At 37.3% G+C, this 20,236-nt stretch overlaps 2 protein-coding genes across 2 annotated transcripts in view; one reads left to right on the top strand and one right to left on the bottom strand.

Moving 5' to 3' along the window:
• Positions 1 to 1,240: 1,240 nt before the first annotated feature.
• yars1 (tyrosyl-tRNA synthetase 1) lies at positions 1,241 to 11,094 on the top strand. The gene is made up of 14 exons (XM_055219974.2): positions 1,241 to 1,408; positions 1,736 to 1,806; positions 2,044 to 2,190; positions 3,675 to 3,850; positions 5,698 to 5,827; positions 5,942 to 6,022; positions 7,429 to 7,521; positions 7,608 to 7,743; positions 7,835 to 7,920; positions 9,298 to 9,433; positions 9,742 to 9,839; positions 9,948 to 10,141; positions 10,500 to 10,641; positions 10,726 to 11,094. The coding sequence occupies exons 2-14, from the start codon at positions 1,750 to 1,752 to the stop codon at positions 10,834 to 10,836; spliced, it is 1,587 nt and encodes a 528-aa protein (XP_055075949.2). The 5' UTR covers positions 1,241 to 1,408; positions 1,736 to 1,749; the 3' UTR covers positions 10,837 to 11,094.
• Positions 11,095 to 13,117: 2,023 nt separating this feature from the next.
• The window catches only part of nhsl3 (NHS like 3), a 54,466-nt gene continuing 47,347 nt past the window's right edge, over positions 13,118 to 20,236 (bottom strand). Inside the window, exons 3-8 of the mRNA XM_073858716.1 lie at positions 18,454 to 18,609; positions 18,331 to 18,371; positions 18,067 to 18,190; positions 17,650 to 17,808; positions 14,247 to 17,594; positions 13,118 to 14,158 (exon numbers count right to left, since the gene is read on the bottom strand). Coding sequence (XP_073714817.1) covers positions 14,278 to 17,594; positions 17,650 to 17,808; positions 18,067 to 18,190; positions 18,331 to 18,371; positions 18,454 to 18,609 — 3,797 coding nt within the window. The 3' untranslated portion in view covers positions 13,118 to 14,158; positions 14,247 to 14,277. The remainder of the gene's footprint in view (positions 14,159 to 14,246; positions 17,595 to 17,649; positions 17,809 to 18,066; positions 18,191 to 18,330; positions 18,372 to 18,453; positions 18,610 to 20,236) is intronic.

Here is a 20,236-nt window from a genome sequence, read left to right as displayed (position 1 = left end):
ACCTTGCTATATCATTATTTTATTGAGGTTATTTATAATTATAGTACTTTAGTTGTCGTGTCTAACAGTTGTAGTTAAAGTTGTTGGTATATATATAACAACGATTTCATGACACACAATAAATAAAATCAAAATGACAAAAATAAAATGCTAAAATTGTGAGATTAAGGTCAAAGTATATATACAAAGAATAAAGTTAGCAGTACAAGAATTGTGAAATTGTACATTTTTAGCCTTTTGTGATCCCAAAACCAGTATTAATTCAATTTTCTGAAATTTAATAAGCTTTTCATTGATATTTGGAAATCTATAAGAAAATCGAAATATGGAGAAAATCGACTTATGGTCCAAATTAAGTTCTTGGCAACATCCGCAGTTTTTATATTTTTACTGTAGAAAATTGACAAAATATCGTAAATATCGATTTTTGCCATAAAATAAAAATCTATATTGTTTGCTATTGCTACAAATATGCAACTTAACAGGGTGGATTTTCCAGACAGGGATCTTAAACCAGGACTAGGCCTTATGTTAAATTAGAATATTTAAGTCACTTTTAAAAGCATAATTTATAAATAAACAATGATGGTGCGCCTCTTGAGACATAACACTCACACTGATATATTTTAAGATATGTCAGAGCAAGTTGTTTTAAGACAACACTAACATTTAAGTTAGTCTAGGACTAGGCTTAAGCCCTGTCTGTGAAAATGCCCCATTAAAGGGGTAGTTAACCCAAAAATGAAAAATCTGTCATCATTTACTCACCCTCATGTTGTTCCAAACCTGTATAAATGTCTTTGTTCTGATAAACACAAAGGAAAATATTTTGAGAAATGTTTGTAACCCAACCATTTGTGGACCCCATTTTACTTGCATATTATTATTTTTTCCTATTATGGAAGTGATATAGGGGTCCATGAACGGTTTGGTTGCAAACATTTCTCAGAATATGTTCCTTTGTGTTCATCAGAACAAGGGGATTTATACAGGTTTGTAACAACATGTGGGTGAGTAAATGATGACAGAATTTTCATTTTTGGGTGAACAAATGTGTAAATAAATGTTTTGGGCGCCCCCTGGATGACAAACTCAGCACAAGATTGTCAATCGATTACTCTTCCTAGCGTTGAATAGCTCGACAATAGATTGTGCAGAGCTGATGCAACACTACCACAACATAGCAACATATTTTGAAAATACAAACTGCTTTATTTTTAACGACAAGTATTTAGTATTTTTTCTTTATAAATGCATATGAATTTACAAAATAATGCATTTATAAGTAAAACAATATCCATAAGTTGTTATATCACTCCCTGCGGACTTTTATTATGAAATACGTGATGAAATAATCTTACTACAGGAAGAGATTGACACCGGCACACACGCTTCTCTGCGACCACCGGTGAGTTTAATGTATTTGTTCATACGGCTTTATCATTTATTATGACTAATGTCCTTTAAATACGAAGTATGATTTTAAACGGATTTTCACCTGCTCATTAACACGATTCGTTATTGAAATGTTTAATTCAGATATCAATAGTTCATTCATAGCAGTCGTCACCTCATCTGGAGTGGTTGGTCACTGTAATTTTGCGTGTACAGTATTGTTTGACACATGGCTGCCACCAATACACAGTTTGTATGGTGTGTTCATTGCGTGTTAGTTAAAGATAGAGATGCAAATGTGCTGGTTTGCTAAGGCTTTCAGTTTCAAATTGTCTTGCAGAGGCAGAAGACATCATGGGTGAGCAGCTGAGTCCTGATGAGAAGTTTCAGCTCATCACCAGAAACCTTCAGGTGTGAGAACCTCAGCATCCATCTGTTATCTTCAATTGTTTGTCAGACTCAGACCCAGCGCATTATCTGCATAGAGTACTGTGTTTTATTTTTGTATGGTAACCTGTAACAGTAAAATGTATTAAGTCTGATACTTAAGATGGTCTCACCTTGGTTTTAAAGTTTGTTTGTTTCATTCACATTATGCAACATACTACCCTAAAAACAAAACAAAATAATACTGATATTCTTTTTTAGGAGGTTCTTGGTGAGGAGAAATTAAAGGAGATCTTGAAGGAGAGGGAACTGAAGGTTTACTGGGGTACAGCAACTACAGGCAAACCCCATGTGGCTTATTTTGTTCCCATGTCAAAGATCGCTGACTTCTTAAGAGCAGGCTGTGAGGTTTGTCATTCTGCATTGGTTCAAGTTAACCAAGTTTAGTCCATAGGTTGTAGACTCCTAGTTTCCTGGACATTGCTTATCCTAATCCCATAGGACTTAAAAAACATTTTGTATTGACATATCTTAACATATATTAGTGCCATTGTTTTGTCTCAAGATGTACACATGTGTTGTTATTTGTAAGCTTTGCTTGTAAAACCTACTTAAATGTCCTAGGACATGGATTAGCTTAAAACAGGACTAGGCCTTCGTTTAATTAGGAAATATAACTAATTTTAAAAACATGTCTTACTAAAAACATTACTTGTGTACATTTTGAATTAATATAAATAAGACCTGGTCCTGGATTAATCTAAACCCTGTCTGGGAAACTGCAATATCTTAATGCACGTACGTTTTGTTGTACAGAATAAGTTATGGATATACATATTTTTGTTATTAAAGTCCCCATGAAATCAAAACTAACATTTCTTATTTTTTTAATGTAATATGGTTTCATTATATAAAAATGTATCAGTGTTGGTTATTATTATTATTTAATTAATGTGCCCTCATAAACATTAATCAAAATCTGAAAATGTACTTATGCCCTCTTGTGGCGATCATTCTTTGATGACATCAGCTAGACGTCTTGGGTGGGAGCATCCGTTAACTCCGCCCCTTTAACTGTCAGTCTACATTTCAGAATAAAACGCCTACTTTACTATATCCAATCAATACACAGTGGAAAAAACACAAGCCACGCCCACTGCTTTACTTGTGTGATATTCTGTTTCTCTCTGAAATACGCCACAGTACGGAAGTAAAGTTGATCGCGACTAGGTATGGGAATTGATAAGAATTTAACGATTCCGATTCCATTACCGATGTTGCTTATCGACCCGATTCCTTATCCATTCTCTTATCGATTCTCATTGGGTGAGGGAATAAGTAGAAATTTGTATGTTTGTATTAACTCGCTTTAATATCTGTTCAGAAGATACAGAACAGAGTATACACAAATTATGTGTAGCAACCTCAGAACAAACTTAAAAGTAGGCGGGCTACATCTTAAAGTGAAGTCCAGGGACCTATAGCCTAGGGCAGTGTTTCTCAAACAAATGTGACAGGACTTGGAATTAATAAAACAGAACTAGACTGACATAAAACATGCAACTTTTGGTCATGCATGCATTTGTTATTTTCTTTTGCTCTGCCCACCATTAATTATAACCAAACTTTGGATTGTTCTGCCTCGATGCAATGTTTGCTGCGTTCTAATCCAAAACAACACAGCGTGTGTGACGTCATGACACATATGCAACGAGCGGAACCGATAAGCGGAATCGTTAAGCAGGCATGCTAACGGTTCAAAGAAATCGTTCTCGTTCACTAGTTCTCGATTCCCATCCCTAATTGCGACTTCCACTTTATGGGGACTTTAAAAATCACAATGCTACACATATCAAAGCATACATTTATCTCTTCTTATTTGTTTTCTTTAGGTCACCATCCTCTTTGCAGATCTTCATGCCTTCCTGGACAACATGAAGGCTCCCTGGGAGCTGCTGGAGCTCAGGGTGAAGTATTATGAGCAGATTATCAAAGCCATGTTGGAGAGCATTGGAGTTCCTCTTGACAAGCTCAAATTTGTCAAAGGCACAGATTTTCAGCTCAGCAGGTAACAGCATGTTAAATGTATTATGACTAGGGATTCAAGTCACATTTATAAAAGCTACTTAAAGGCGGAGTCCACGATGTTTGAAAGCCAATGTTGATATTTGAAATCACCGTAACAAACACGCCCCTACCCCAATAGAATCTGGACCTTCTGTTGATAGACCCGCCCCACACATACGCAACCCGGCAAGGATGTCGGTTAGTAGACACGCTCCTTACTGCTGATTGGCTATAAGTGTGTTTTGGTAGTCGGCCCGTCTCCTTTTCCAAAGCGTTTTTCAAACATCGTGGACTCCGCCTTTAAATTATCGAATTACTTACTTTTAGCTAAGACTGCACGATTGTAAAAAAAGAATCACAAAATCGATTCATACATAAATGCGATCTTCTTTCTAAATGACAGCATGTACAGTATTTCCCTGTATTCAGATGCTGCATTCACATGTTTATGTATTTACAACAATCCAAGATGCTGTATAAGTCAAACTGGCTCACACTTACACAGTGTAAAACCAAACCCTATTCATTCACCAATCAGACATGATAATTTCTGTCCTCTATCTTTCTCATTTTCTCCTTTATGCTGTCACTCATGTGACGTGTAACAAGGCGGCAGACCTAGTAAACACATAGTCGGTTCTATATCTCGGGAGATATTGGGTTTAAGATTAGGTTTGGGGGTATGATTAGGATGAAAAACAGCGGTTCTGACTTCGGATACAGCAAATGTGAATAAATGAACCAAAAATCAAACAGTCCCAGACAAATCCCAAATGCATTTTTCATGTATTTTCCATAATGTCTGTGTGAAAAGTGCTATTGTAACATACATGGGTTTCTCCCTGAAGCCTCAAAATGTTGATCGTTTAGTGTTTAAAGGTCCGGTTTCACAGACACTGCTTAAAAGGGGGCATATCATGAAAATTTGAAATTTTCCATGTTTAAGTGCTATAATTGAGTCCCCGGTTCTTTTATCAACCTAGAAAATGTAAAAAAGGTCAACCCAGTAACTTAGTTTTGGTAAAACATTTTATGCAAGCATGTAAAAAAAGGTCATTGAAATTTGGCGCCCCTTGTTATGTCAGAAGGGGTTAGTAATACCACTCCTTAATCTGCACTTTTCAACCACGGCACTGCCATTTAGTGCAGAGAGAGAAAGAGAAACTAATCGACAGCACAACTGAGTTTCAATTTCAAATAAACCACCATCATTGCGATCAGTGTTTGCATTTCATCAGCTCATTTGCATTTTAAAGGACACATCCAAAAACGGCACGTTTTTGCTCACACCTACAAAGTGGCAATTTTAACATGCTATGATAAATTATCCTTTAGGTGTTTAGATCTAAGATTTAGGCATGTTTATAAAAGATGCTTTAACGTCTTAATTTAATTAAGGCCTAGTCCTGGCTATAGCTAAGCTTTGTCTGTGAAACCGGGCCTTAGTGTTTTTAAAGTTTTAAGGTTGGCCACTTGGAGTGTACAAAAAGCACAGGTACTATTTATTTTAATTATTTTTATTTATTAATGTTAGTTTATTTTTAACAGCGCACACCGCACAGATTTGAAGTTACTCATCTTAAGAGATCTAAAATAAGGAAAAGAAACTTTTAAGACTGTTAGTTGAGTGCAATAAATGTTTTTGTTGGAAAAAAAATGAGAATCGTGTGGGAAAATCGTGATCTCATTTTCCACAGAGAAAAATTGTGATTCACATTTTCGCAATGATTGTGCAGCCCTACTTCTAACTTAATCTAAAAAAAATCTTTGCTGTGAAACCAAGGCTTTATTTTTGTAGGTGACACATGCCGATTTAATGTCTATTCATGTCTTGTTGGTCCTCTGTAGAGAGTATACTCTTGATGTGTACCGGCTGTCATCCATGGTTACTGAACATGATGCCAAGAAGGCAGGTGCTGAGGTGGTCAAGCAGGTTGAGCATCCCTTACTGAGTGGTCTGCTGTATCCTGGACTACAGGTATGCAGGTCATACTTTGATAGACTTTGTATATCTCAGTTTCTTTAAAGAGATCTGTACTGTTTACAAAAACTACATATGAAGAAAGTCTAAGATTGTCTTAATTCCCCTCAGGCTCTGGATGAAGAGTTTTTAAAAGTGGATGCTCAGTTTGGGGGTGTGGACCAAAGGAAAATCTTCACATTAGCAGAGAAGGTAGATTTGGAGTATGTACACACTTGGCAGATTAGGTTTGATTTAGTGCTGGGCAAAGATTAATCGCGATTAATCACATACAAAATAAAAGTGATTTTTGGCATAATATATGAGTATGTGCTGTGTGTAATTATTATGTATATATAAATACACACACACACACATTCATGTATGTATTTAAGAAACATTTAGATGTGTATATATATTTATTTATATTTTTATATATTCTATATTAAAAATAAATTTAAAAAATTATATATAAGTAAAACAATTCTGAAATGAATATATGAATGTGTGTGTGGTTAAATATACACAATAATTAGACACAGTACACGCACATATATTATGCAAAAAATCACTTTTATTTTTTATGCGATTAATCGCGATTAATCTTTGCCCAGCACTAGTTTGATTTAAACAAACTCTGGTGCAATTGCTTAGTTGGTGGGATTTATTTAGTGAACACTGTCACCCGAACCTTGGTGCGCACCAAACAAGTGGACGGAGACCTCTAAAGTCCCTGTCTGCTTCTAAACGCACTATGGTTTGATTAAAATGTGAACACAATATGGACCAAGATGTGACCTCAAAAATCATACAATTTGTTAACACGGGACGAACGTTTATTATATATTCGTTAGTGCATATAAAGGAGGAATTCCTGGTGCTGTTTTGATTATTTTGACTCTCTTATAAGCTCTTGGCAAGTTTACAGTACTCATATATTACCGTACTCATATATACAGTACTGTGCAAAAGTCTTAGGCCACCATGCCACAATTAGATTTGTTTTTTTGCAATGTTATATTGATCATATATAATTGTTTCTCAGTCTCTTTAATAGAATAAATAAAAAAAATAAATACAGGCAAAAGTATATAGTATTAATAACTGTATAAAAATGTAAACTGAAGTGTCAAGTTTTTAGGGTAAACTCCCCTTCCACTTGAGCATTAGCAGGAAACTGCAGGATCTCTTAAACCTAAATAAAATAAAATCATTTTACTTTATTCTGCTCAAAAACGCTCAAGATGTGTTTAGTGCCAAGATAGGTCACACCACCGACGATGCCTAAAGAAGACATTTAGTTTTGTAAATTAATTTTTTTATTTTTTATACATATTTCCTGTATTTTCTGTTTGTATCTTAATCAAATAGATTGAAAAATAAATATGGATGGACATTAAAACTTCTAGAACAACAAGTCTGGTGGTGGTGACCTAAGACTTTTGCACAGTACTGTATATGCATACAATGAGCATATGTCATAAAAGCTGACCAATCAGGTTGTGACGGTATCCTTATGCTTTAAGGATTGGTTTGCTGTTAAAAATGCCAGTGAGAATTAATTTATGCTATTTGTGTGTGTAGTTGACACGGATATTTATATAGTTTATCCTTTGCAGTATCTGCCCTCACTCGGTTACACAAAACGCATTCATATGATGAACCCGATGGTGCCTGGACTGACTGGAGGAAAGATGAGCTCCTCTGAGGAGGTATAGTACATGCTACAACATTTAAAAGATTTATTATCTTCTTATTTAAATGATTTAAATGAGTCAATTCTCACCTTTGACCTCAGGAATCCAAGATTGATCTCTTGGATAAGAAGGAGGAGGTGAAGAAGAAGCTAAAGAAAGCATTCTGTGAGCCTGGAAACATCCAGAATAATGGAGTCCTGTCTTTCGTCAAACATGTGCTTTTCCCATTGCACTCCGGTGAGATTTACGCTAATAGTGTACTTGTTGTTGTTGTTGGACACATATGTTGGTTAGCATTGCAAGCATTTTTTTTTCTTTTGTCTACCAGAATTTGTCATTAAAAGAGATGCAAAGTGGGGAGGTGATAAAGTCTTCACAGACTTTGAGGAAGTAGAAAAGGACTTCGCTGCAGAGGTATCTTATCACAACTCATGTTCACCTAACAGCACACATATTAAAACCAGGGCCGGATTATCCATAGACGGGATTGGGCGAGTGCCCTGGGGCATCAGCCAATTGGGGGGGGCACCAAGGGCTCCAGACTGTGTCCAAAAAATGTTTTTTACAAGTACTTGCGCAATACAGAATGTGCAATCGTGTTTTTAACCTCTCAATTACATAAAGCGTTAATCGTTTAAAGGTGCAGTGTGTATTTTTTAAAAGGATCTCTTGACAGAAATGCAAAATAATATACAAAACTACATTATCAGAGGTGTATAAAGACCTTTTTATAATGAATCATTATGTTTTTATTACCTTAAAAAGAGATGTTTTTATCTACACACACAGAGGGTCCCCTTACGTGGAAGTCGCCATTTTGTGCCTCCATGTACAGAAGCCCTTAACGGACAAACTTTTTTTACTAAGTTGTCTCCGTTGATGACATGTTTTTACGATGGCGGCTACCATAGTTTCAAAAGCGAGGGGTTAGCAGTGGATTGATCCGTTGGTTGCAATTCGCAACCTCACCACTATATGCCGCTAAAATGTACACACTGCGCCTTTAATGTCACCATGCGCTCAGTTGAATCTACTGATGGGTCGACACAGTCAGGGGCTACAGTGCTCCTAATAACAAAAAAGTTAGTCTGGAGCCCTGAAATAACTAGAATAAAATAAAAAATTCTGGGGGGCACAAATGTGGTCACCCTGGCGCACTACACTGTGTTAATCCGGGCCTGATTAAAACATATGATTCTTTTAATATTCACGTTTCTCACTAGTTAATTTATTGCACTTTTCCACTGCGTGGTACGACGTGGCTCAGCTCGCTATACTGCAGCTTAGTATCACTTCAGAGTGGGTGTCATTACAGACTTATAGTTGTGCCACATCTACTGCTGTAACATCATCGAAAACATGATATAAAACAAATGCACAACACAGGGAGGGATGGAGCACATCGATGGTATGGTGTTCCTAATTCTCGGCATGTGAATGTTTTTCACTGCTAAAAAGAGTTTGGGAATGTGTACAAAGCACAATTGACGACATCACTTTGTTTTGCTCTGTGATTTTCAGTGTTATGCATCATGTTTTTTCATCGTGAAATCCATTTAATTTTTACCCAAATTCCGTGACATTCCGTGTTGTACAGTAAATTCCATTTTATGCTTGTATTCCATGATTCCGTCCACGTTTTTCGCATCGCAGAAATCATAGGGCCCTAGTATTGGTATGCCTTGCTTGAAAAGAGTACCAGGTACTGTACACAGAAAAAAAAGTAATATGTACTGAGCTGTACCATGCAGTGGAAAAGCACCATTTAAACACAATACTGGTGTCCTGCAGAAAATCCATCCTGGTGACCTGAAGGCCTCGGTGGAGGTCGCCCTGAACAAACTGCTGGACCCCATCAGGAAGAAATTTGAGTCTCAGGAGTTGAGAAACCTGACAAATTCAGCCTATCCAGGGCCCTCGAAAAACAGTGAGTGATGTAACTACAACCCTCATCAAACACACATAAAGCAGCTCGTGCACATCTTCAAGATTACAGTCAGGATGGTGGCCTTGTATTATATTGCATTGTATTGTATAATATAATAACAATGTTCTCGATTGTTGATCATTCCTGCATTTGGCAGATTCTTTTATCCAAAATCACATGCAAGCAATACATTTTATTAGTATCTGTGTTACCTGTGCATCAAACCCATAACCCTTTGCGCTGCTAATGCAATGAGCTACAGAAACATTTACACATTATCATGTCAGTTTGTGTTCTTTGCTCTTCAGAAGCAGTGAAGGGGAACCCCAAACAGACAGCAGAGGAGGAGGAGGTTGTCCCGTCCAGACTAGACATCAGAGTGGGCAAAGTCATCAGCGTGGAGAAGGTAAGCCAGCACTTGTGTTTATAACTCTATATGATTCTTCTAATGAGAGATCAGTTCAGCAGTCCAAAGATAAACATCAGAACCCTTACAAAAGTCTTCCTGTAACAGCATCCAGATGCAGACTCGCTGTATTTAGAGAAGATTGATGTTGGGGAGGAGCAGCCTCGGACCGTAGTGAGCGGACTGGTGGCTTACATCTCTCAGGAGCAGCTTCAGGACCGACCTGTGGTGTTGCTATGCAACCTAAAGCCCCAGAAGATGAGGGGGATCGAATCTCAAGCCATGTTGCTGTGTGCTTCAATGTTAGTATGTTTACGTTTACGCATTTGGCAGATGTTTTATCCAAAGCGATGTGCATTACAAGCTCAGCGTGTTTCCTTTTCTTCGCAGAAGGTCTGCATTCTTTAAAAATTAGCAAATAAATATTTCAAATCAATATTTAATGTTCCTTACCTTACTTATGAGGCTAATAGTCGTGTAATAAGCGGGATAATGTACAGGCAGCGTTTGTTATCGCAAAATAAGACCCTTAAGTGTGATACAAAACCCTCCGGTTCACGGTCGCAGCTTATTTCTGCAATAACATCTGGCTGCCTGTTCATTATCCCTTACTTAGTAATTCATTGTAATTATCATCATCTTAAATTTCAATGTTTTCAGTGAAGGAGATCCCAGGAAAGTAGAGCCTTTGGATCCACCAGAAGGTTCGGCGCCGGGTGACCGCGTTTACGTCGAGGGGTTTGAGTCGGGCAAACCGGATGAGGAATTGAAACCAAAGAAAAAGGTGTTTGAGAAGTTACAGGTATGTCGGTTTCATATTTTTAGACTTGGACATTTATTCAACAAATTCTTACTCTTATCTGTTTAATATCTGTGATTTCTTCAGGTGGATCTGAAGATCTCAGATGAGTGTGTTGCACAGTGGAAAGATAAAACCCTCATGACCAAACTAGGACAGATCACCTGTAAAACACTGAAGGGTGGAAACATTAGCTAGACTCTCCTCATTGTGTTTCTCAAAATATCTACCATCAACAATCGGTTCTCTAATGTCTTCATGGATAAATATAGAATGTTTAGAATATATTAATCTAAAAATAATGGTTAAGTAGCCCAAAACACACATATTTCATCCATATCATGCTGTAAGACACGAACGTGCTCGTCTGAAGGAGGGAGTTTCATTTCTTTTATCAGTTTCTAAAGGAATCTGTCTGCTCTTAAAATGCTTGATTAAAGGTAATGGAAACTTTAACTCATCTTCTGTATGTATTTGTCTGTAATTAAAAGTACTTGCATTAAGCACAAGCAGAACACTTCATTATAATGTTGTATGTTTTAACATTAGTTAATGCATTAATTAACTAACAACCAACAATACTTGTACATTATTAGTTAATCTTAGTTCATGTGAATTATTTTTTAAAGGTGCTGTAGAATGGAAAACTACCAAGGAGGATTGGGGCCAAGCTAGGATAGAAAAATGAAACCATCTCAAGATTGAAATGCGAGAATAAAGTCGTTATTTAACTTGAATCAAGTCGTTATTTAACGAGAATAAAGTCGTTATTTAACGAGAATAAAGTCGTAAAATTTAGAGCATGAAATATTCAGTTTAGGCTTATTCTTTATATTGTTGTGCATTAAGAAATAAATACACTAAATTCACTACACACTATAATATACTATTAATAAACATGTACGGTCAAGCAGAAAAGCCCAGAATGTGCTCGTTTTCATTGAAGGAAACAAACGTGCCCTTTAGCGGTTTATGCTCTTATTCTTAATCTTCTGCCTGTACACAGAATGTTTTTATTAATTAATCAAATTTTATTAGTTTACCCTACCCAATTAACAAAACCCATTATTCATCACGATATTCTGTTCATTGCATGCCTGTTTTATTAAGGTGTGCATCGAATTTTGTTCGTTCACATTATCCCCCCCCCCCCCATATTGCCTTTTATATGAGGAAGATTCCTTTCTGAGCGCATCTCCCTCATATTGTTTTATTAATAAGATTAATAAGAAGGTATAATTTGGTATCTGCTTGTTCACATCACTCCAAACACGTTAATGTAAAAAGATGACATTATTATCAAAATATTACAACTTCTCGTTACATTACGACTTTATTCTCGAAATATAACAACTTTAGAGTCGTTATTTAATGATAATATTCTCGAAATTATATTCTGACTTTTTTTTCTCGTTGAGTGGTGACTTTGTTCTCGCATTTTAATTACTTTAATCTCAAGATGGTTTTATTTTTTTATTTTAGCTTGGCCCTTATTCTCCTTCGTATTTATCTATGCATATATATGAATAATACGATTTTTGTACATGGTAATGACATATTGTTATGTAAACCTTAACATAACACCAACTGTGATGTTACAGTCATGATGTACGCCCCAACATTAAATTACACATTAAATTAAGTACAATGTGGTTACAATGCTAAAAAGAAAATTGTGACTGCTGAGTTAGCATTATATGCTAAATGCTATATGCTAACGTTTAGGCTGAAATTCTACTATTGACGTTACAGTTACGTTTTGCAGGTTCATACTGAAAAAAAAAACACAAACTTACCACTCAAAAACGTTCATTAAAAATCTCCAAACTATTGATTGTTCCTCAAATTCTGTTTCTTCGTCTGATACAGACTAGAACATAAGGACTGTTTACACACACACACACAGAGCTACTGAAATGAGCTGCTCTGAGAAACAGCCAATCAGAGCAGAGCTCAACATTATTATTCATGAGCCTTTCAAAATAGGTAATAACAGACCAATTCATTCTTAAGGCAAAGCCTTGGTTGTTAATGGACATGTAAAAACATATATGGATCATTTTTGCACTTATAAAGTCACATACCTTCTATGTAGATATCAGAGGACAATTTAACATTATTTTAATGCATTCTTTGGCACCTTTAAGCCAAAAGTTGTGTTTTTAAACATCAATTAATGCACAATAACATAAACAATTGTGTTGGCATTAACAAGTATTTACAGTTGCCAAAATATTATATTGTCCATTGTTAGTTCACGTTAGCTAATGCATTTACTAATGTTAACAAGTACAACCTTATCATAAAGAGTTTCTGGTGATGTGCTGCATTTTGTTTGGGGAACAAAACACCGTGTACATAATTTAATTATAATACATGCCTTTTTTGCATGCTTGTACATTTTATTATGTATTATTTTATGATGTAGTCATAGTTGTTGAGAAACACTGGTCAGCCAAAATAAAAAGTCATACAATGGTAAATCTATAAATATCTTTAATGCATATTTCTTTTAAAACAGTGTAATTATTTTCTTCACTCCTGTTTTAAAGTGAACAGCTACTAAAGTGTTTATATATACTATATACTATATATTTTTACATCAGTCCTAGAGGGACCATCAGTCATCAGTATACTTTCACTGCTCGCTGGTTCAAACAGAAAGTAATGCAGCATTTTAGCTCACAAAGTGCTTGTATCTAATGGACAGTAAATGTGTATTGTGTCTATATCGTGTTCTCAGTTTTGAAGTTAACTTGATAGTTCTGTACATGTGAAACTATATATTTGCTAGAAGCAATTTCTGAAAGGCTTTGTGTCAATTGCAGTAGCACAAAAATTTTCAAAATTGTTAGTACAATCAACTTTCTTTGATTTAAAGCTAGAATCAGTGTGCTTGAGAAACCATATAAAGGATATTTGGTAGAGATGCACAGATACAAAATGTATGTGCCAATATCTATATTAAGTTACTTAGCACGATATCAACCTATACTGATAGTTTTGCTTTTAACTCGTTGTTTCAAATTATGATGTTGTGATTGCCATCTGATGATCTGATGTGATCATCGGCTATTTTTAAACTATTGATCAATGTCCGATAGAGGGAAAAATCCCTCTAATCTGCCAATATCGATTATAGGCTGATATTTCGGTGCATCCCTAATACTTGTCAGGAAATGATAATACAGGGTTTTATATTTTTTTGCACAATTGCTGCCACTAGATGTCGCTTCAGTCTTGCGGGCATAGCTGTTGAAAATTTACAAAGTCCATAAGCACATCCACCATAAACTCAAAGTGACTTCTCAGAGCAGACAATTTAACATTTAGAAAAATAGCTGTAACAAAGCTATTATATCAAACGGGTTACGGAGGAAAACTTTTTGCATACATTTGAAGGCCATTTCCAGGCTAAGGCTTTTAAGACAGGTATGGTACCTGTGGATCCCTAATCTAAATCTCACTTGCTTTGTCTTCAAACACATCAAGCGTCTTCTGCGTCCCCTCTTTGCGCTACCTAAAAAGAAATGTTATCATAACTGTTATTTATTTATCCATGCGCCTCTAATTTCCACCTCTATTTCATTGCATTGAAATAATCTTACTTGCTTCATCTTGGCTCATTGATGCTTGTGCTCACCGACCAGCAGGATGCACAGCATCACCATTAACTCGTACTATTTGTTCGCTTGTCAAGCTCTCTGTCTTATCGGTTGATGTGATCTCTGGCTTGTTATAAGGATTTAGTCCATGCACTGGTTTCTTAGCAACAGGTGGTGGCACCTTAATTGGCTTTTTTGTGCCGTTTGTAATCATCATCTTGGCTTGATCGGAAACCTGCATTATCTCTGACTGAGCGCCGGGAGATGTAGGTGTTTCAAGGACGACTTTTTTTGTACTCTTGGAGAAGATAAAACTGGCTGTTGACGCAGGAGACAATGGTAAACCGGTGCTAGCAGTTGAGCGTGAATTAAGCATTGCTGGTGCTCCACCGGATGACAGAGCAGCGGTCTTCATACGTATGGCATCTTGTAGACACATGGAAGGGGCTGTGACCGTGGTAGAGGATGTGGGTTGGTTCGATTTTAAAGTCAAGGATTTGCGAATAGGCTTTTGGGGTGTAGTGTGAATACAGATTTGCTGATCCTTTTTCGTTGTAGCCTCAGTGCCTGTTTTGCTATCATCGTTTACTTGATCTTCAAGATTTACAGCTCGTAGTCGCACCATCTGAAGTAAAGAAGGTGTGACAAGGGGGATGTTGGCATCTTCTTTTGGAACTGGTGTGTTCTTGTGTCGACAAAGCAGTTCTTTGTTTCTGTCGTCTTTGTTTACTGGGCTTGGTTGCCTTCTGATGTTGACAGTAGATGGGTCTTCCACTGGCAAAGGAGGTGCAAGAGGCACAATATTAGACTCTGCCTGAGGATCAGCTGATGCTTGTTCGGATGAATCGTGTGCTGACGTAGTTGACTTTGGTGGATGTTCATCCTGTGAAAGTATAGACCTCTCAGGAGAGTCAGCTTGGTCCACAGGTAAGATGTTGGTGCAAGATTTTGGCTTGTCATATTGCCTGACATCCATAACCGTACTGTTAAGTAGAGATCTTTTTGGCAGAATGGTAATTATTTTCTCTAAACCACTGGCCGTATCAGAGACTGAGTTGATTTGTTCTTCGCATGATTCTTCAAGACCCTTTTCTGAGAGTGGCTCATGGATAAATGAAGGAGGTGGTGGGGGAAATTCGGGAAGTTCATCTTGCTCCTCAAATATCAAGTCAGCTGAACCATCTATGGGTGGCGGTGGTGGAGGCCAAGAAGATTCCAGAGATGCAGATTCTACCTCTGTCTCGTGCCTATGTTTCTCCTCACCAGGTGCTGGAATAGACACTCTAGAGGGTGACAATTGTTTAGTGGGTGGTGGTGGTGGGTGGTGTGCTGGAGGTGGAGAAGGGGGTGGAGAAATGCCACGGACCTCATGTACTTCTATATTTAAAGTTTGCATTGATTTTTGATTAGTAATGTCCTTTACAGTGCAGTGTCTTTGGTTCTCTGCATCAGTTTTGTAACAGTTTGCAGTTGAAGTATTCACTTCAGAGTTTGGTTGATCAACTTCAATAGTTGGTATCTTCTTATTAGGATTTGTTTGAATACCTTGTTCCTTTTGGTCATCTACATTTCTCTGCTCCTTTGTTTCTGGACCTTCTTGTTTACTTTGTTCATTGTGTAATGTTGATCTTGTTGCTGGATGTTCAGCCACCATTTGTTCATGCACTTGTTGTAGCACTCTCTCATTTTGCTCTTCCAATACATATTCTTTGTTCTCTAGTTGAGACACAGCGCTTGTTTCTTCTAAGGTCTGTATTTCTGGAATGATTTGCGTAACATTATGCACTAAATCTGTGTTTTGAGTTTCACCAATTAATGTCTCTTTCGGTTGCTTTTGAAGTTGATCTAACCTACAGAGGTTTGGACCTGGGCCACATAACAGTTCAAATGTGCGTTTATTGTGAATCCAGGTTTCAGGAGGTGGGGGAGAGGGGGCCTTTACCTTAGGTGGAGGTGGAATGTTAAACCGGTCCCTAAGGGTGATTGTTGGCTGTGGGGATGTCAATTTATTTTGTGCTATTGTAACAGGAGGGAAGAGCTTTAGTGGCTCTGATGGAGTGGTATTAGTTTGCATATCGTGATGTGTGGCGTCTGATGTGACTGAAGACAGAGACGTCATGGATGAAGAAACTGAGACCACTGGGGAGGTCTGTACTCCTGTACATCTTGAATGCTTAGCGCTCCTATTTCCAGGTGAGGATGGACTGACCTCTTTAGGGGAATGTGTTGGTGTGCCACTCTGACTTGAGTATCCACTCGAAGGAGACAAAGTCCTATCAAATTTACTTTCACTAGATGTTATTTTCTGTGGAGATGAACTACTTGATCCCGCTTGACATCCAGTAAAAGCCTGGTCAGGACTCCCTGGACTGGACTTTAGAGATGACTCTAAGCCTTTTGATGAGTTCTGTCTATTGTTTGGTGCGATATCTTTGAAATCTTTTCCATTTACCCAGTCCTTTGATCTCCGCTTGAGTTTCTCATGGTGCAGAGAATAGGTTCTCTGTGGTGGTGCTGGTGGTAGTTTTGTCTTCATCACAGAGAGGCTACGAGAGCACGGACTGCTGCTTCTGATGTTTTCTTCTGCATCACTCAATGCCTTGTGCTCCACTCTCTGCTTAGTACTTGTATTACTGTTTAAGCTTGAAGCGTGTATGTCCTTTGGGTTTACATCAGAGACTTCTTTGGTGCCGTCAGCAACACAAATTGGTGAACCATTTTCTTTTGAAGAGATTGTGGAGGAGTTGGAGACAACAGTCTCTGATGATCGTGAATGGCTTCGCGTGGAGCTGGTGCTATTTGGACCTTCACTTCTTCTACCTCCCGACCGTGAAGAAGCTGGGCTAGCTGTTGAGCTTCCTTTGCTAATGGCACTGATGCTATGCTGGCAGAGACCGTGATTAATTTCGATTATGTCTATTGCAGCGGGCAGAACTGCGTTTGGAATGATCTTGGATAAATACGTTGCTTGTGGTGAGATGGACATGACAGGACCTTGAGGCTCCTGTAGTAAAGTGGAAGTGATCATGCCTGGCACAGCCAGAGATTTAGGCCTCTGCAATGGGCATATTGGTTTCCCCAGCTTTCGGCTTACTGACATGTCATCTTGATAGACAGACTGGATGTGTTGTATCAGAAGCTCCTCATCTTTCGATGTCTGAAGAGCCTCAATATTTTGCAGGTGTACCCGAGCCCCTTCATGATGTCCTGAAGGAGGTTCTCCATCAATTGTTGGGATCACAATTCTGCCAGATGAATCATCTTCACTGAATTGTTCTCCGTTTGGAAGCTGTTGTATGGTTCCTCTTGCCATATCTTCATAGAAACCAAACAAAGTAATCATTCTTTTAACTTTTGAAAAATAGTTAATCTTATATAAAAGTTTCTTTTTTAAGGTCATGGTCAGAAACTGAATTGCAAATGAAAATAACACAAGCATAGTTACTAGTTCCCATATCCAGTTCTTTTTGGACTTGCTGTGGAATGCCCATAATAGTTGTTCTTCTGCTTCTCCTCCTTGTCCTGTCCAACCTTTTAACTGGATTTAAGGGCTTAAATGTGGAACCTACGGGAGGATTAAATACAAGGAATAAACACCAAGAGTTCCCAAACCTAACCCATTCCCTCCAGGTGTTTTGAAAAAACACATGAAATCTAAGTTGTAGCTGTTATGTTTTGCTACTGCACCTTCCCTATGTGTCCTGTAGGAGGCACATGAATACATTAAACCACAATGCACATTAGAGAAGAGCACAAAACAAAAAGAGCTTGTATGTGTCACTGAGTACAGTTTATTTTTAGGCCTTAAGTCAGCGTGATATACCTTGCCGTGTAAGCACTGGACGAGAAGACACTGCTGAGGCAGAAGACGCTGAGATGATTGAGTTTCCAGCAGTGCTGTTAGTCTCCAATGATTCATCTCTATCTCTTGAGCTGGCATCTTCTGGCTATGGAGGAGTCAAGGGCAGTATAGGATTGAATTATTAACAACACAATTTCTACACCTTTATGTGTCTAAAATTCTTAAAAATTATTGTTCAGTTCACATTTCATCACATTTATTTCTCAGAAATAAATAAAAACGTACCAAACTCTGATCATCCTGAAAATCCAACCCATTTCTGTGCTCTGCATGAAATAAAGAAAAGCACATGTCATACTGTAGATCATTATGTTGTTGTGCGTTTGATGTAATGGGGATAAAGCTCACCTTCCTGCTGTAAGATCTTCAGTCCTTCCTGGGCCTCAGTATGTAGATCTTCTAGGTACTGAGGCCTACAGCCCTCAATGAAAACATTGTCCTGATGGTGCTGAGACGCTGTATAGTGTACACTTAGCTTTTTCTGATCATCCTGCTTTTGCCCTGCTGAAGAAAGAAAAAGCTGTTGTTGGTCTCAACATGAATGCAGTTTTTCTTCTTCGGAACATGCGGTATGAGATCACCAAAGAAGAATCATGGAAAATTCAGTGTCATCAAATCACAGTCATCCAAGTCTTTCTTGGTTAATTGTTTCCTTCAAATCAAATCAAGATGGTAATGCATGTGCAGTGAAGGTTTTGGTGGAAGGGCACGTCTATATTCACTTCATTTTCCTATAATGCAAGTGTGTGCGTGACTAATGTAACTTGGCACGTTCTTTCTGTGCCCAACAGGAGCACCTGTAAAAACTAAACTGTAAAAATAGTCAAATCAACATATATTTTTGTAACTTTTAACTTTGTCAACTTATAACAAGTCAAAACTTAAAATACTTGGTTGAATTGACTTGCAAAACCAAGTTGCATTAACTTCATGCTGCATTTTTTTTCTTTACAGTGTGGCATTTGGGCAGGAATTAGTCACAGGGTTGTGTTGTAAGTACATTTCCAACAATCCAAAAGCTGTCACACTCACACTGTGACCAAGTAATCTCTCCAGCTCTTTAACACCAGATTACCCTTTGCGTTTCTGGTTCTGTTTAACATATCGAAATAAACGTATCAAGTCTGAATCTTATGTTACAAACAAAATAGATGACTTTATAATATAATTAACAGAAAGAAAGACAAGTTTTTGTGATATTTGGCCAGGTGAATCTTGGACAATGCACCTGATGTTCCTCATCCACTTATACACAGACTGATATGTTAACATAAACATGGTGTGGTAATGGTAGGGAAGGCTAAACCTACTAAAGAACAGCACGTACCAAATACTTTATAAACTTGATCAGAACAGGGCAAGCATGGAACCGTCCAAAGTGATCTCATGAGAATACGTGTGTATTTTACTTACGTTTTAATACACACTGAAACGTATAATATCGACATATTGACAGAATGAATATGTTAATTCTTTACATATTAGCAGCTTTACCGGCATACAGTTTTGTACATACACTGTAAAAAATTTCTGCAGAAATTACAGTTTTACTGGCAACAGTTTGTTCAAAGTTAAATGAACATGAAACATTTTCAGTCTTTATCTTCTACAGTAAGTAACTGGCAACCAGCTGCATAATTACAGCTAATGTTTTACAGTGTATTCATAAATATTAAAATTGTGGGCATTGGCATTGGCATTTCTTACTCATATTCTTGACATTTTTTCAGTCATATTTTCTGACTTATTTAAGACAGTTTACTCATTTCCTTAATAAAATGTTCATGACAATATTAAACGAGACTACACATTAAAACCTTAAAATGAATAACGTTTCTGTAATCGTTTAACCATTTTGTTATATTTAGTTTGTTTGTCATAACACACAAAAGGCATTTTCTCCTATGCAGTCTTTTTATATGCAATAATAATTATGCCAAAACACAACATAAATTCACAAAAGATCTTAATTTTATTCATTTGCAGTAATCTACAAAATTAATGCGATTGCGAGGAACACTGACTTTTTATGTATATATGCGGTAGCCAGTGAGTTACTGTAACTATCCCCATTACAGTACCATAACTGTACATATTTTTTACAGTATGATGCCCTTACCGCAGTTCCATT

The sequence above is a fragment of the Misgurnus anguillicaudatus genome, chromosome 20 (assembly GCF_027580225.2).
Source record: "Misgurnus anguillicaudatus chromosome 20, ASM2758022v2, whole genome shotgun sequence".
Taxonomy (NCBI): domain Eukaryota; kingdom Metazoa; phylum Chordata; class Actinopteri; order Cypriniformes; family Cobitidae; genus Misgurnus; species Misgurnus anguillicaudatus.
This window is presented reverse-complemented; position numbering and strand designations above follow the sequence as displayed.